The following is a 16,622-nucleotide window of genomic DNA, read 5'->3' as shown; positions in this document are numbered from 1 at the left end:
CTCCAGCCTGGGCGACAGAGCAAGACCCTGCCTCAAAAAAAATAAAGTTGGCCGGGCGCGGTGGCTCACTCTTGTAATCCCAGCACTTTGGGAGGCCAAGGCGGGTGGATCACGAGCTCAGGAGATCGAGACCATCCTGGCTAACACGGTGAAACCCCGTCTCTACTAAAAATACAAAAAATTAGCCGGGCATGGTGGCGGGCGCCTATAGTCCCAGCTACTCGGAGAGCCTGAGGCAGGAGAATGGCGTGAACCCGGGAGGCAGAGCTTGCAGTGAGCCGAGACTGTGCCACTGCACTCCAGCCTGGGCGACAGAGCAAGACTCCATCTCAAAAAAAATAAAATAAAATAAAATAAAGTTGATCATATAACCTATGCTCTTAAGATTTTGTGTACTGTTACTTTTTGCTACATTTTAATATTATGCTAATTTTAAATGAACTGCTAGTTAAACCAGTTGTGTTTTCTAGGTTACACAAAACTTCCTTTTAAATGGTTTGACTACCTCAGGGAAACTGGCTCCATTGCAGCACCAGTAAAACTATTTAATAAGGTAAATTTAAATGGCAGCATAATTATGTGAGGGCTTATTAATGCCCCACAAATACAATTTATGTTCATAAAGATGTCCTTGCCTTGTATTAGAATTTCTTAGTGGAGATATAATATAAACAAATACAGCAATGAAACAATATAAATATTTTATTTACCTGGGAATCAAAACTTGTTTCCAAACTATGTTTCGTTTTTAATCTGAAGGAAATAGAAATGAAGACTTTTCCTAACTAGTTTTTAAATATTTCACCTTCGTATTATGTTTAAATAGTTAAAGAATTATTTGGAATTTATGGTTTAAATTATGTTATTTAGCTAGTTGCTTCTGTTTTTTGCTTTCTTAGTGATAGTATGGTTGTGCCTTCTTTCTTCTTTATACCAGTATTAATGTTTTCTTCTCTGTGTCAGGATGTTCCAAATCACGGATTTCGTGTAGGAATGAAATTAGAAGCAGTAGATCTCATGGAGCCACGTTTAATATGTGTAGCCACAGTAACTCGAATTATTCATCGTCTCTTGAGGATACATTTTGATGGATGGGAAGAAGAGTATGATCAGTGGGTAGACTGTGAGTCCCCTGACCTCTATCCTGTAGGGTGGTGTCAGTTAACTGGATATCAACTACAGCCTCCAGCATCACAGTGTAAGTTGGTATACAGAAAAGGTGTCCTTTTGTAAAAATCAGCAATTCTCCAGAGGACTATCTCACATAAGTCATCTTATGAGCTCACAGGACAAGAATGTACCTATGTCTGATTGGTTGCCAGGTAAGACATTAAGACTCAACAACAATATCACAGAATCAGACCATGTGTACCATGGCAATGTGAATCCAGTAGTCAATTACATAATGACTATAGAAACACAACAGTCACCAAATTAAACTAGGCTTATTATTTTAGTGAGTTAAAAATTACAGACTAAAAGTTTACTGGTATGTAATAAATGCTTTTGAGTAAATAGTGGAATCTGTCTCATGTTGAGGCTATGGTTTTGTAGGAACAAGTACCCTTATTTTCAGAGCATCATGTACTTAAGTATAATGGTCTTGGTAAAGATAGTTCATCTAAGTTGTATCTAGACAACTGTATCGTCTAAATTGTAAACAATTATCTGGTACCAATTTTCCCTTTTTATTTTTCAGCATCAAGAGAAAACCAATCAGCTTCATCAAAACAGAAGAAAAAGGCTAAGTCCCAGCAATACAAAGGACATAAGAAAAGTGGGTCACCACGTGGTGTTCACATACATTTTCTAATTGTTAACTAATTGGAGTCACAGTATTCTTGGACAGAAAATGGTATCTCTTGTGAGAACTGATGACTGTGCGTTATGTATTATGCTTAAAGGTGCAGTATGCCATAAAAGGCAAACCCTTGCAATAATGAGAAATACTGATATTTTACTAACAGGAGAAATGATTACCACAGTATTTAAAGTATACGTGGTAAAGAATAGAGCCTGTGAATGATTCTTGAAATAATATGTAAAACCTACTGAAAGTTAATCCTTTTGAAAAACTTTATTTAAAAAGAAAAATTAGGAGCCAGGTGCAGTGGCTTACGCCTATAATCCCAGCACTTTAGGAGGCCGAGGCAGGCGGATCACAAGGTCAGGAGATCGAGACCATCCTGGCTAACACGGTGAAACCCTGTCTCCACCAAAAATACAAAAAATCTGCCGGGCGTGGTGGCACGCGCCTGAAGTCCTAGCTACTCGGGAGGCTGAGGCAGGAGAATCACTTGAACCCGGGAGGTGGAGGTCACGCCACTATACTCCAGCTGGGCAACACAGCAAGACTCTGTCTCAAAAAAAAAAAAAATTAGCAGATGCTTGATGCTTACAGTAGATGTGAAGTCTAATAAACCCATTTTTCCTAGAAAGCAAAACTTTCTAGAGTGATACTGGTAAGAAATCCAAGTTGCTGGCAAACAAGCTTTACCAAATTTTTCTAGAAATGCTTTCTATACTAAAAAATTAGCCGGGCGTGGTGGTGCATGCCTGTAATCCCAGCTACTTGGGAGGCTGAGTCAGGAGAATCGCTTGAACCCAAGGAGGCAGAGGTTGAGGTGAGCCGAGATCGTGCCATTGCACTCTAGCCTGGGCAACAAGAGCAAAACTCCATCTCAAAAAAAAAAAAAAAAGAAATTCTTTCTATACTATATTTTACCTTACAGTGAATTGTTGGTATAAGCCAAAGTAATAGAAAATATTTTGATAACTATATTTGATTTTTCTTATATCTTATTTCCCCACCATAGAAAGCCATAGCTTTCTCTCTTCATACAACTTGTCATAGAATATTTCATTCTTTTTTGAGACAAGGCCTCACTTTGTTGCCCAGGCTGGAATGGAGTGCAGTGACACAATCTCCACTCACTACAGCCCTGACCTTCCCTGGCTTAAGCAGTCCCCCCACCCCAGCCTCCTAAGTAGGTTGGACCACAGGCATGTGTTGCCACACACCCAGCTAAGTTTTGTGTTTTTTTTGTAGAGACAGAGTCTTGCCACATTGCCCAGGCTGGTCTCAAACTTCTGGGCTCAAGCAGTCTGCCCACCTCAGCCTCCCAAAGTGCTGGGATTACAGGCATGAGCCACCACACCTGGCTATATTTCATTCTTAGATAAGGTTTTATATATATATATATATATATATATATATATATATGTTTTTTTTTTTTTTGTTTTTTTGTTTTTTTTTTTTTTTTTTTGAGACAGTCTCAGTCTGTCGCCCAGGCTGGAATGTGGTAGTACGATCTTGGCTCACTGCAGCCTCAACTTCCCGGGTACAATCAATTTTCCCACCTCGGCCCCTGGAGTAGCTGGGACTACAGGAGTATACCACCATGCCCAGCTAGTTTTTATATTTTTATAGAAATGGTGTCTCACCATATTGCCCAGGCTGGTCTCAAACCCCTGGGGCTCAAGCGATCCATCTGCCTGCCTTGGCCTCCGAAAGTGCTGGGATTACAGGTGTGATCCTCTGAGTCTGGCCAATTTTTATTTAAAGATATTTTTTAAATTGGACTGGACGCGGTGGCTCACGCCTGTAATGAATCCCAGCAACTTTGGGAGACCGAGGTGGGCGGATGGCTTTAGACCAGCCTGAGCAACATGGCAAGACCCCATCTCTTAAAAACAAAAAAAAAAGGAAGAAAAAAGCAAGCTACTTAAAAAATGTAAAAATACACTTGAGGATTAAAACTGAAACAGATTTTTCCAGCTGACTTGCCAAATATGTTCGGGTACGTGCTGATCTGCCTCAACAACCTAGAGACTGAAGCGGCAGGAAGAATCGAATACACTCTGTTCTAACCTTTCTGATGTTTGCTTGTTAAGTGGGAAACTTAAAAATTTCTACTGTCCACTGTAGTAGTACTTTGAAAAATAAGTTTTCTCCTAGCACAAAACCCATGTCAGCCACACACAAGTAGCAACCTGCAGGCCTGTCTCTTGACCTCTCGTTATAGTCACAAGCCTCCCACAGGCCCAGAATTATTTTGCCCACCAGCTGCTTGCTGGGTCTGATACTCACCTAAAAGAACTGTAGGGAGCATTGCCAAACCAGCCTGATGAAAGGGAGTTCTCATGTATCTAAATGAGTAGCAAGAATTCACATGGGAACTTCATTTATGTCAGTGGACTGACAATAGCAGGTATGACCACTAAGCTTTCTGTGAAGTAAATAACAAGTCTGCTTTCACTTTCTGTTGGCTAAGACTTTGGAATTTCAGAATTTTCTTTCCAAGATGTCAAATTAAAAATGGTTTTTATTACTCAGTGGCTATATGACATTGCTTTTTAGAATTTATCTGTGAGTTTTGTGTAGACAATTCATTTGCCTCCCTCAGCGTGACTCTTGTAGGATTTGTTTCTGACTTGTGGGGTTTAAACTGCTTTGAATTAATGGGCTGGGAACATGGAAAGAAATATGTAATTAATGAAGAAATATTAGCACCACAGTTTTTAGTGATATTTACCATTACTAGAGTTCTGGATTCACTGAAAAAATGAATTTTGGTCTACATGTAACATATTCCTTAACTATAATGTTTTACTATTTCCTAATAGTATGACATCATCTCTAATACCTTTAAATTGTCCTTTGGACATAGAAAAGAAAAGAACTATGGACCCACAGTACCTCATTAGATGCCCTTGGGACCAGATGTGCATTGGAATTCAGAATTTTTTGGATTTTAGAAGAGAAATATAGTCTGTGTAACATACATTATGTAACACTCCAGACTCTGAAACATTTTCTAAAGCAAATATATATATAAATATTTACATTAAATGGCCCAAATAAAAATTATAAGTGGTGTCACCAAGTGAGATACAGCTTTGTGCCAAAGTCTTTTTAAAAAAACTTCCTGAGGCCAGGCGCGGTGGCTCACGCCTGTAATCCCAGCACTTTGGGAGGCCGAGGCGGGCGGATCACCTGAGGTCAGGAGTTGGAGACCAGCCTGACCAACATGGAGAAACCCCATCTCTACTAAAAATACAAAATTAGCGAGGCGTGGTGGCGCATGCCTGTAATCCCAGCACTCGGGAGGCTGAGGCAGGAGAATCGCTTGAACCTGGGAGGCGGAGGTTGCAGTGAGCTGAGATCCTGCCATTTTACTCCAGCCTGGGCAACAAGAGCAAAACTCCGTCTCAAAAAAAAAAAAAAAAAAAAAAAAAACCTTTTTGAATGTTGGAATTGAGGATAAGGAAGTATAGTGCCGTATTAAGAAGCAGCAGTTTTCACTCTAATGGTGCCGCCGCCTCTTATTTTTTTCTATTACTCAGCAAACAATTTGTTAGAAAGTTTTCTCACTAAGCTTTAGTTACACAAATAAGTATTTGGGGTTTAGAAAACTGTCATCCATTGCAGGCAGACTGATATAAATACCAGATGGGCTATAAAACTTTTTGTCTTTACGTTTGCCTTGGTAGATTATCATATTCTGGCTCTGTTGTTTCATCTTACAGCTCATTGGCCTTTTTGAACTTAAGATCATCTGTTAGTGATATATTCTTTGGCAGTGCCTATTGTACAGAAACAGCTGATGAGCTTCATTGGTCTAGCTTGCTTTGTAGTAAGTTGTGTTCATGCCACGAAGGAGGGATAATTACTAACACTTTTGAGAATAAGTATAAGGTTCTGCCAGAAGGATCATAGACACTCTCTAGTCTCAAAAGCCTGTTTTCCTTAAGATGTGGTAATTCTAGAGCAGGAAAAGCAGTAGTGATTTCTGCTTTAAATCTCACCATTTTCGGGGGCTACTGTAAGTAGTAAGAGGGGACATTGCTCCTTGCGTTTTTATCTGTATGTGGTATATTAGGAAAAAGTCTTAAGTTGTTGCTGCATGTGGTTTTGGTTTGGCTCTTGAGAATTGAATCTACTCAATAACAGCTTAAATCCCACATCATTTTACATAGGAATACTGTGTGGCTTACATTTACCTTTTAGTTTTGATTTTGTGAAGCATAATTTTTTATTGCTCTTACTTGGTTTATTCTGTCATCTGGAAGAAAACAGACATAACTCAGTCACAAGGATAAGGATCCTTTCGCTTTTTTTTCTTTCTTTCTTTCTTTTTGAGACAGAGCCTTGCTCTGTCTCCCAGGCTGGAGTGCAATGGTGCGATGTCGGCTCGCCACAACCTCCGCCTCCCGGATTCAAGCAATTCTCCTGCTTCAGCCTCCCAAGTAGTGGGATTACAGGTGTGCACCCCTACTTACAGCTAATTTTTGTATTTTTAGTAGAGACGGGGTTTCACTATGTTGGCCAGGCTGGTCTTGAACTCCTGACCTCAAGTGATCCACCCACCTCGGCCTCCCAAAGTGCTGGGATTACAGGCGTGAGCCACTGTACCCTGCTGATCCTTCAGCTTTCAATATGATTAATGCACTATGCCTGGTTCTTCAATATTTGCAGAGTTCAGAGTATTTTTTTGGTTGGCAAAAGCATTGTACATGTCTTAGAAGGCTTATATTTGTATAGAAAACTATAGCTGAAGGGTGTGATACATATATATAGGGTGTGATACATATATATATATATATATATATATATATATATATATATTTTTTTTTTTTTTTTTTTTTTTTTTTTTTTTTTGAGACAAGGTCTCACTTTATTGCCCAGCCTGGAGCACTGTGGTGCAATCATAGCTCACTGCAGCCTTGAACCCCTGGGCTCAAGGAAATCTCCCACATCAGACTCCGGCATTGCTCAGCTAATTTTTTTTATTTTTTGTAGAGATGGGTCTCACTGTGTTGCCCAGGCTGGTCTTAAACTCCTGGCCTGAAGCCATCCTGATTCTTCTGCCTTGGCATCCCAAGGTGTTGGGATTACAGGCATAAGCCACCATGCCCAGCCTGATAAATTTGTTTCAGAATAAATCAGATTGCTTAAGAATTTACAGGCAATAAGCTTTGAATTTGGAAGTACCTTTTAGAATAAGAATTGTGTTTTCTAAAAGAGTGAATTGTAAACTAAAAGTTAGGGAGCACATTTTATATCAGTAACATCCTACACCCAGATAATACATTTAAATTGTTTTGATTTCTCCACCAGTGTTTGGGCTTATATGAGCTATGAAATGCTACCTAAAAGTAGTATTTTAAGACCCTTTCTTCCTTCCTTTGGGTTTTTGTCCCACCTCAAGCAGAGACTTTCTTGAAAGAAATTAGCCAGCTGTTTTTTTGTTTTGTTTTGTTTTTTGAGACAGAATCTTGCTGTGTCACCCAGGCTGGAGTGCAGTGGCGCGATCTCGGCTCACTGCAAGCTCCGCCTCCCAGGTTCACGCCATTCTCCTGCCTCAGCTTCTCGAGTAGCTGGGACCACAGGCGCCTGCCAGCACACCCAGCTATTTTTGTATTTTTAGTAGAGATGGGTTTTCACTGTGTTAGCCAGGATGGTCTCGATCTCCTGACCTCGTGACCCACCTACCTCGGCCTCCCAAAGTGCTGGGATTTACAGGCATGAGCCACCATGGCCGGCCCAGCTGTTCTTAAAGCTCTCTATAATTCATTTTACTTCGTCTTGTTTTAAATTTGAGAGTCAGAACTAGTTATTACCAGACTCTCGGAGAGTAGAAACAATCTCCCCCAACACACACATTCAGTCTCTCTTTCCTTGTTTTCAGAAATACAAACTTTGCATAATTGGTTCTCTTTTGAGAGTGTCCTCCGCAGCACAGCTTTCCTAGTTATATAATGCACTTTTCTTACCACGCATGTAAGTGAAAGCTTACTTTAGTCTGACTTGATATTTAGAGAGGAAGATGCCAATTGGGAAGAAGCCTGTCAGTTTGTCGAGCCTGCCCATGACAGGTGGGGTGCGGAGGGGCTTCTCTGGTGACGAAGAGTTGACTCCTCCTCCATATCGAACCCTTCCAGCACTGACAGCCCCGGAGGCCTTCCCACCTCCCAGCACTAGCCGAGAGTTCAGTCCCAGCCTCAAAACAGGTAATTAGTCACATCAGCATCTCAGGTACTTCAGAGGGTAAAAGTACTGGGTAGGGTGGTGGGAGACAAAGCATGGTCTGGCATGACAGATGCTGACTCATTGAATTTTTTTTCTTTTTCTTTCAACTAAAGAATTCATTTCACTAGTCCTTAGTAGTCACTTCACTAAGACAAAACATCAGGGAAAGATTTTTACTTTGTTATAAAATACTTCCGAGCTTCAAATAAGGGTAGTTATAATTTCAAGTTCTGGAATTGTGAGACAACTTGGAATATTTCATGGTTTTGAACATTCCTCATTGCAGAATTGTATGTGACTTGACCTGGGAACAAAGTGTGTCATTAGGGATAAGTCTGATTAAAAAGACAGAAAAACGAGGCTTTGTTCATAACATTTCATAGTGTCTCATTCATGGAAAGGATGTGTTTTGAGTTCCAGTTTAATTTTAGTTGTGGCAGTAACATTGATCACAATCTTAGTTGAATAACAAATTTGGAAATTCAATACCTGCATTTTATTATTTCCATAAGTTCATGATTATGTATGTATAGTGATTAAATAGTGGCATTTGATTTGAGTGTAATTGGTTAGGCAAAGGTAGTCGATTGTAAGGAAGACTGCAGAAGGCTTTGCCCTTTGTAATTACTAAGAACAAACATGGTATTATCATAGGGTATGAAGACTTCACTTAGGTATGATGAACTTCAGGCGTGAGTACAGATCAGATCATACAGCTTCAAAGCCAGAGTTATACCTGCCTTAGCATATGTTCTGCCATATGCTAACTATTGCTTTTAGACTAAATTGTTTTCTCTAATCAGCATTCTTTCAAATGTTTTGTATGTTGAAAACCTAGATGAGACTTGTTACCTAGCTCTGTTTTCTTCTCATTCTTCTGTTTGCTAATATTTTTGCACCTATGGGGGTTTTCTTGTTTGTTTCTGTTGTTGGTTTTTTGGTGGTTTTTGCTATTTTAGGATATGTTCTTTAGCTTTTGCCTCCCTCATAATGTATTAGGCCATCTTGCCCCCTTCCCAGTCTTTTTCTCTGAAGATCACTGTGGTGTTCTTACATCCAGAGGAAATTACACTACTTCTTTTGTACGAAAAAAAATTAGGATTGTAAATCCAATGTACCTGCTCTTTAACGGAAAAATGTTCAAAGTCTAAAGAGCGTTCCAGTTTCTTTTCTTGTCTAAGTTTTTTTCTTTTTGCACTTATTTATGAAATAGTATTGCATTACTTAATTAACTATGGATATTGTGAGTTCCGAATATATTTGAGCTTTTATTGGATCTTGGATGTATTTTCTTTAAGCATGAGGCTGGTTTTGAAGATGTATGTCACATTTTGTGATAGGTTACTGATTCATTTAAAACGGAACTTCTGGCACTGGCAAAACCCAAGAATTTAGAGTAGACGAACTAGATGGAAACTATCTGGCCTCCTATGTGACTTCCTTCTTCCACTGGTGTCTTCTGAGCTGGGGCACAACTTGTGGGACTTGGTGTGATTTTTCTCTGATGAAACTAAGTAGGGACTACATTGCTACCTTAACTATCTGAAAGCTGTGGTTTCATTAGCTGTTGAAAGAGTTTATTATTTATGGGCTTCGTAGCTGGAAAAATGTGATTTCAGTTAGCTTATCTCCTGAAATGTTAGTGATTAGTGTCAACAAAGTGACTTCCTTCTAAAAACAGAGCTGAGAAAAGAAGAGGCATTTGTGTAGAAAGGACATTCAACCACAGGATCTGTTTTATTTCATCCATCATTTATTGAGAAGGCCTGGAAAGGAGAAATGATTCATGTGAAGATAACCAGACAGGCTTTGTTTTAGATTCCATGAAAACAGTGAAACTTTGCATTAAAACATTGCACATCTGAGTGAGTGTTTCACCTTTATCTTGAGTGACTTTTTTTAGCACATCATTTTCATATTTTAACATGACTAGAAGCATAATCCAGAAATTTGTTGTTAGCAGTAAGGCATATAGCTTCAGGATATGTACATTTTTTTAAAAAACATCCGTTTGAATGAAACATGTTTGATCTTGAAGCACAGTAATTCTTTTCTCATTCATTTAGCCATCCAGTCATCATAGAACAAGATACTGTTTTAATCAACCTTTTATTGTGGGTACTGCACCTTTAATGAAACTTGGGTTTCGTTTCCTTTTCCATGTGTGTATTTTCTAGGTATTGTTAAAATGGCCCTCACGCTGAATGACTGCATGCTGGCTAGATTTGAAGGATAACTGTCATACATTTGATACCATGCCTCATAAAAGCATTTTTATTTATATTAAGTAACTTTTTAATGAAAGGAAGAACTAACTGCACAGTCTTGTTTGCTGTACCTTTGAACAGTCTGATGGGTGTTTGCTATGATTATATGCATAACGTATTCACTTTTCTGCCTTTGGCCTGTTAAATTTTTGATCACCAATACCAAAACCAGTACCAAATAAAACAAATTGCCATCTCTCAAAAGATTATTCTTGGCTGGGCACAGTGGCTTACGCCTGTAATCCCAGCACTTTGGGAGGCTGAGGCAGGTGGATCACCTGAGATCAGGAGCTTGAAACCAGCTGGCCAAAATGAGGAAACCACATCTCTGCTGAAAATACAAAAATTAGCCAGGTGTGGTGGTGCATGCCTGTAATCCCAGCTACTTGGGAGGCTGAGGCAGGAGAATCACTTGAACCTGGGAGGTGGTGGTTGCAGTGAGCCGAAATTGTGCCACTGCACTCCAGTCTAGGTGACAGAGCGAGACTATCTTAAAAAAAAAAAAAAAAAAAAGATTGTTCTTTAAATTAGCAAGTAAGATGTCAGGAGCCATTATTTTTAAAGTAATTGCTTGTAACTAAAATCAAGACATGGGCCAGGCATGGTGGCTCACGCCTATAATCCCAGCACTTTGGGAGGCTAAGGTGGGAGGATCACGAGGTCAGGAGTTCGAGACCAGCCTGACCAACATGGTGAAACCTCATCTCTACTAAAAAAATAAAGACATGAAGTATTTTTCTGACTGTACTATTTAACTTTAAAAGTTGTAGCAATTTTAATATTGTTCCATATGATGGCACTGCCATTGCTTCATGAAAAACTTAAATGGCATACTACCTATCCAGATACTCTGTTGAGTTCTCATTCTCATCAGTTGACTTTTTTCTCTGTATGAGCAGTTTCCAATTTACATCCCATATATGTGTATCCTCTCCATTTATTAATGAAAAGATACATAATAGAGAAAAATGAAGAACTTTTACCCTTGATCTGGAGCCAGATGCCTGCAGGGGCTGGTGGTTACCTGTGTGAGTATTGTGGGCAACCTGGGCAGTGAGCTCTGTGGTGGACAGAGATCTCAGGCTGCCCAGATTCAGGGGGTATTAAGTAGCCAGTCAGTTCCCATTGATCACAGCTCTTTAAGGGTGCTGCGCTCATGTTTCCAAGTCTATCTACTTTTCAGATTTTCATGTGAAATCTCTTGTATCGAAATATTCAGTCAAATGCGTAAAGAACCATTCAAATGTATAAAGAGCCCAGGCGCGGTGGCTCACACCTGTAATCCAAACACTTTGGGAGACCAAGGTGGGTGGATCACATGAGGCTAGGAGTTCAAGACCAGCCCAGCCAACATGGCAAAACCCCATCTCTACTAAAAATACAAAAGAATTCGCCAGGCGTGGTGGCACAGACCTGTAATCCCAGCCACTCGGGAGGCTGAGGCATGAGAATCACTCGAACCCGGGAGGCGGAAGTTGCAGTAAGCTGAGATCATGCCACTGCACTCCAGCCTGGGTGATGGAGTGAGACTATGTCTCAAAAAAAAAAAAAATGCACAGGGCCCAGGCAGGGGTGGAAAAAGCAGTTTCTACTTCTGATTTAGCAGATCCGTGTATGCTAAAGAAGTTGGGGAAGAAGGTAGCATTGCTCACCATGGGACTAGATTCAAGTGGATGTGTTGGCACAACAGACCACCTCATCTGTTCTTTTTTTTTTTTTTGAGACGGAGTCTCGCTCTCTCACCCAGGCTGGAGTGCAGTGGCACAATCTCGGCTCACTGCAAGCTCCGCCTCCCGGGTTCGCGCCATTCTCCTGCCCCAGCCTCTCCGAGTAGCTGGGACCACAGGCGCCCGCCACCACGCCCGGCTAATTTTTTGTATTTTTAGTAGAGACGGGGTTTCACCGCGGTCTCGATCTCCTGACCTCGTGATCCACCCGCCTCGGCCTCCCAAAGTGCTGGGATTACAAGCATGAGCCACCGCGCCCGGCCCTGTTCTTTAAATTATTTGAGCTCAACTTTGGTTAGACGGTAACCTGAATACAGCCAAGCGCGGTGCTCACGCCTGTAATCCCAGCACTTTGGGGATATGAAACTGAAAAACCGTTTTCCATACTAAAGACCTACGGAAACATGGCTATACTGTTAATTTGTTTTCGTTAAAAAGTAAGTCATCAAATAAGAACTCAGGCAGGCACTCAGCTTTGAACTGGCCTCTTCCCTTGTCCTCCTACATAGCTGGGACTGTAAGCATTAGCCACCACACTTGGCTCAGGAGTTTAATATTAGTTTTTCTTGGTAGGAGGAGAGGTACACAGGATCTCACTCTGTCACTCAGGCTACAGTGCAATGACACAATCATAGGTCACTGTAATCTCGAACTCTTGGGCTCCAGCAAACCTTCTGCCTCAGTCCTGAGTAGCTGGGACTACAGGCTTGCACAGCGATACCCAGCTTTTTTTTGTTGTTTTTTGTAGAGATGGGGATTTGCTACATTGCCCAGGCTGCTACCACATCCAGCCCAGATTTACTCTTTAAAAATATGTTACATCCTTATATAATTTATAATTTTTTAATGTTTTTATTTAACATCAGATTTATATCTTTTTCTTCAGAGAATCTTTTTAATAAAGGTACTCCTTGAGGCCGGGCGCGGTGGCTCACGTCTGTCATCCCAGCACTTTGGGAGGCCGAGGTGGGTGGATCACAAGGGCAAGAGATAAGACCATCCTGGCCAACATGATGAAACTCTGTCTCTACTAAAAATACAAAAATTAGCTGGGCGCGGTGGTGGGTGCCTGTAGTCCCAGCTACTTAGGGGGGCGGTGCTGAGGCAGGAGAACCGCTTGAACCCGGGAAGCGGAGATTGCAGTGAGCCAAGATCACACCACTGCACTCCAGCCTGGCTACAGAGCGAGACTCCATCTCAAAAAAAATAATAATACTACTCCTTGGGATTAATAATTTATTAAAGTCATATTTATTGTGTTGGTAATTAAGATTGTACTTAAGAGGCGAGGCATGGTGGCTCACGCCTGTAATCCCAACACTTTGGGAGGTTGAGGCGGACAGATCACAAGATCAGGAGATCAAGACCATCCTGGCCAATATGGTGAAACCACGTCTCTACTAAAATACAAAAAATTAGCCAGGCATGGTGGTACGTGCCTGTAGTCCCAGCTACTTGGGAGGCTGAGGCAGGAGAATCGCTTGAAGCGGGAAGTGGAGGTTGCAGTGAGCCGAGTTCACTCCACTGCACTCCAGCCTGATGACAGAGTGAGACTCCATCTCAAAAAAAAAAAAAAGATTGTACTTAAGAACCATGAAAGAACTACATCGTTTGTACAAACATTGACATAAAAGTGAATACTTAATCACAAACAAAATTCTCATTATCCCAGTCAGATTAGTGAGCACCATTACCGCGAACATTTCATTGAAGATATCCGTTACGCAGTACTATTCTTTCCAGAATGTTTCTTATCTGCTAATATACTTGAAAATTAAAATTAACTGAATGCTCGTACTTCAGGGATTTAACTTGAAGTTACTGAAGAAATGAAGAAGTCTTAATAACCGTAAAGCTGATGGAACGTGAAGATCACTGGCAATCCGAGTACTCTAGAGAGCCCTAATGCCCATGTGTTTCTCTCTCTTTCATTCAGTGACGACACTGCAGCTGAAGGAGGAATTGCTGGATGGAGAGGATTATAATTTCCTTCAAGGAGCATCAGATCAGGAAAGCAATGGCTCTGCCAACTTCTACATCAAACAAGAGCCATGAGGTGGCTCAGAAACTGAGGGCGGGAGGGGGAGGATTTTACACAAGACTGATTTATAATCAATCCAGCTGTACAGGGGGCTATTCTACTGGGACATTTTGCTAAACATAGAAGATTTCAGTTCCAGATTTTTCAGGTGGGTGGGGGAACTATTTTAGTCGGGAGGGGGTGGGAAATTTTCAATTTATAAAGATGGACAATTTTTGTGTTGTATTTGAAGCTTTTGAAAGAATTTTGTAATATTTTCCAAGTTTGGATTTATGTGCATTGTTAACAAGAACTGAAATTCTAACTTTTTTGGTAAGATTAAAGTTTAGGTAACAGGATTGAAGGAAATGATTTAAGAAGGATATAGCTGTTAAAATGCAAATGAACTGTCATTACAAATGAACCTTTTTGGTACCTGTTGGGAGATTTTGGGATTTTTAGAAGTTAGGCCAGTCACATCTCCAGCTTCTTTGCTGCAGAAATATGCAACTGAACTCCTCATGGAGGGGTCATCACCACAAAGGTCATGGAAGGATCATTATTTCTGCTTGTTGGCATTTTATTGCAGCCCATTTTAAATGTTTGTACAGAAATATTTTTCATTCTGTGAAAATTTATTTGGAGTTCTGTATGAAACTGGAAGAACTCTGGATACTTTTATATGTTCTCTTTTAATTAAAAAAAAAATGATTAGAATTATCCTAACACTAAAGTGTTAAACTGGAATGGTTGACAAGATATACAGGATCTCAGTCTACACATTGAGGGGTTGGGGAAAATGTAATGTTGTCCTAAGTTTATTTTCCTTTCTAAAAAAAATACCCCACGAAAGGGATTCTGATCAGTTCTCTGCCATTTCCCTCTATCTGTGAAATAACAGCTTGGTATAACCACAACCAAAAACAGATGTTCTGTATTAGGAGAATCGAATTGAAAGTTATTCAAAGCCAAAATAAGTTTAGATTTCAAAATCATTCCAGCTCTGCTTTTATCTATCCTGGATTTGGTAGAAAACTAATTTGAAAGAGAATTTAATTTTCTTAAAATTCCATATATATATATATATAATTGTCTTTAATTGTATTCAGGATTTATTTTAATAATAACCGATTTGGACCATCTTGAACATTCCCTGTTTTAAAATTCACATGACTTCCTTTTAAAAAAAAAAGGATACAAGGGTAAATTGGTGAAAGGTTTGCTCTGCATTTTCTAACTTTCTACTGAGTTGTGACTGAATGAGAGCGCTCTAGCGTTTACCAGTGAGGTTCATAAACTAAACTCTCAGGAATTAATTGCATCTGTTCTAGAAGTGCTTCTGGGTCTTAGCCTGGCCTCTTCAGAGTGGTAATATTGACCATCTCCTCTGGAATATAGGTAGGGCTAATTAGAAATTAATCAAAATGATTAACCTCTACAGTCCTTCAGCCTATGGAATGCTTTAAAAAATGTTAATGGAAAGCCCCAGGAGACCATTTTAGGTAAGATTTTTGTTTGAATTTTAAAATGCATAGAACGTTAAAAAAAAACCAGCAATTTATTTTCTAAAATATTGCTCTACTTTTGGGAATACTAGCATTGGTAATACGCACAGGTTTACCTCATTCTATGCAAGAGGGGTTAATAACATAAGGTTTTATAATAGCTACTGGAAGTAAAATTTGTTACTTTATAGTGTAAGAATGTGTGGAATCGCATGTCACCATTTCTTAATACTGACTCTTTAGGGGCATAAATGCAGATCACATCAACGTAAGTTGATTCTCGTGTCAAATATATGTGAATTCAGCTGTTAAATTACTGGATATTTATCTTAACATTGCTGAGAGGGACCTACTGTATATGGGACATCCTCACACTTCCCATATCTTTAACTTTGAAAAATCTTCTCGTAAACTTAAAGCCTAGAAGTATTCCAAAGCAAGGGTTAACAGCAGTCTTTATTCTCAGGCTCACTGAATTAAACCCAGGACTAATTCCACAGCACAGGCACAAGAAGCCTGTTGTATAGTGCACTCTGCCAGTACCTTGGATTTAGGAGCTCCATGGGGAACTGACTAAACCAGGAGAGAGAGGATTTGGAGCTAGTCAGTCCTGGTAATCTATGAAATGCTCATTTATACCCAGGTTTCATAAGCTTCCAATTCTATAGCAAACCCAGGCTCTGAGTGTTTTAGAATTTCCTAATTCATGAAGTGTTTCTTGTCTTGATCCCGTGACCAACAGTTGAAGGTTGGTGAGGACTTTCCTGCAGTCTAAACACAACCTAAAGCCCTCTTTCATCGTTCATACACTAACTCCTGCTGCTGACGAACCGAAAAATAATTAATGCAGAGGAGATTTATGTCTTAGCCATAACTCCAGTTGTACAACTCAATCGCCCCATTCTCTTTTACGGTTCAAAATGTACTGCTGACCTTGGGTTTGTTTTTGTTTTGTTTTGTTTTTCCTGTTAGGATTTATCTGGGGACTTTTGGTAGTTTAAACTCTTTAACCTTTTCCTTGCCGTGTATGAGGAAAGCTAAAGCTGTTATCAACTTCTTATTCTACGATAC

At 40.0% G+C, this 16,622-nt stretch overlaps 2 protein-coding genes across 2 annotated transcripts in view; both read left to right on the top strand.

Moving 5' to 3' along the window:
* LOC100591792 (MBT domain-containing protein 1) overlaps nt 1-618 on the top strand; it is a 68,157-nt gene extending 67,539 nt beyond the window's left edge. Inside the window, exon 13 of the mRNA XM_030827439.1 lies at nt 471-618. Within this exon, the coding sequence (XP_030683299.1) occupies nt 471-539 (69 nt within the window). The 3' untranslated portion in view covers nt 540-618. The remainder of the gene's footprint in view (nt 1-470) is intronic.
* Nucleotides 323-15,278, top strand: LOC115838289 (MBT domain-containing protein 1-like). Its single transcript, XM_030827438.1, has 5 exons — nt 323-553; nt 964-1,198; nt 1,700-1,777; nt 7,822-8,013; nt 13,963-15,278. Exons 2-5 carry the CDS (start codon nt 994-996, stop codon nt 14,079-14,081), a joined length of 594 nt encoding a protein of 197 aa, XP_030683298.1. The 5' UTR covers nt 323-553; nt 964-993; the 3' UTR covers nt 14,082-15,278.
* The last annotated feature ends 1,344 nt before the right edge of the window (nt 15,279-16,622 follow it).

This window comes from Nomascus leucogenys, chromosome 14 (assembly GCF_006542625.1).
Source record: "Nomascus leucogenys isolate Asia chromosome 14, Asia_NLE_v1, whole genome shotgun sequence".
Classification (NCBI taxonomy): domain Eukaryota; kingdom Metazoa; phylum Chordata; class Mammalia; order Primates; family Hylobatidae; genus Nomascus; species Nomascus leucogenys.
This window is presented reverse-complemented; position numbering and strand designations above follow the sequence as displayed.

What these genes read in the sequence shown, in the direction of transcription:
- LOC115838289 (XM_030827438.1), top strand. Translation starts at nt 994, where the DNA reads ATGAAATTAGAAGCAGTAGATCTCATGGAGCCACGTTTAATATGTGTA. An exon ending in ACAGCCTCCAGCATCACAGT is followed by an intron (nt 1,199 to 1,699) that starts GTAAGTTGGTAT and finishes TTTATTTTTCAG; the next exon opens with CATCAAGAGAAAACCAATCA. An exon ending in CAGTCCCAGCCTCAAAACAG is followed by an intron (nt 8,014 to 13,962) that starts GTAATTAGTCAC and finishes TCTTTCATTCAG; the next exon opens with TGACGACACTGCAGCTGAAG.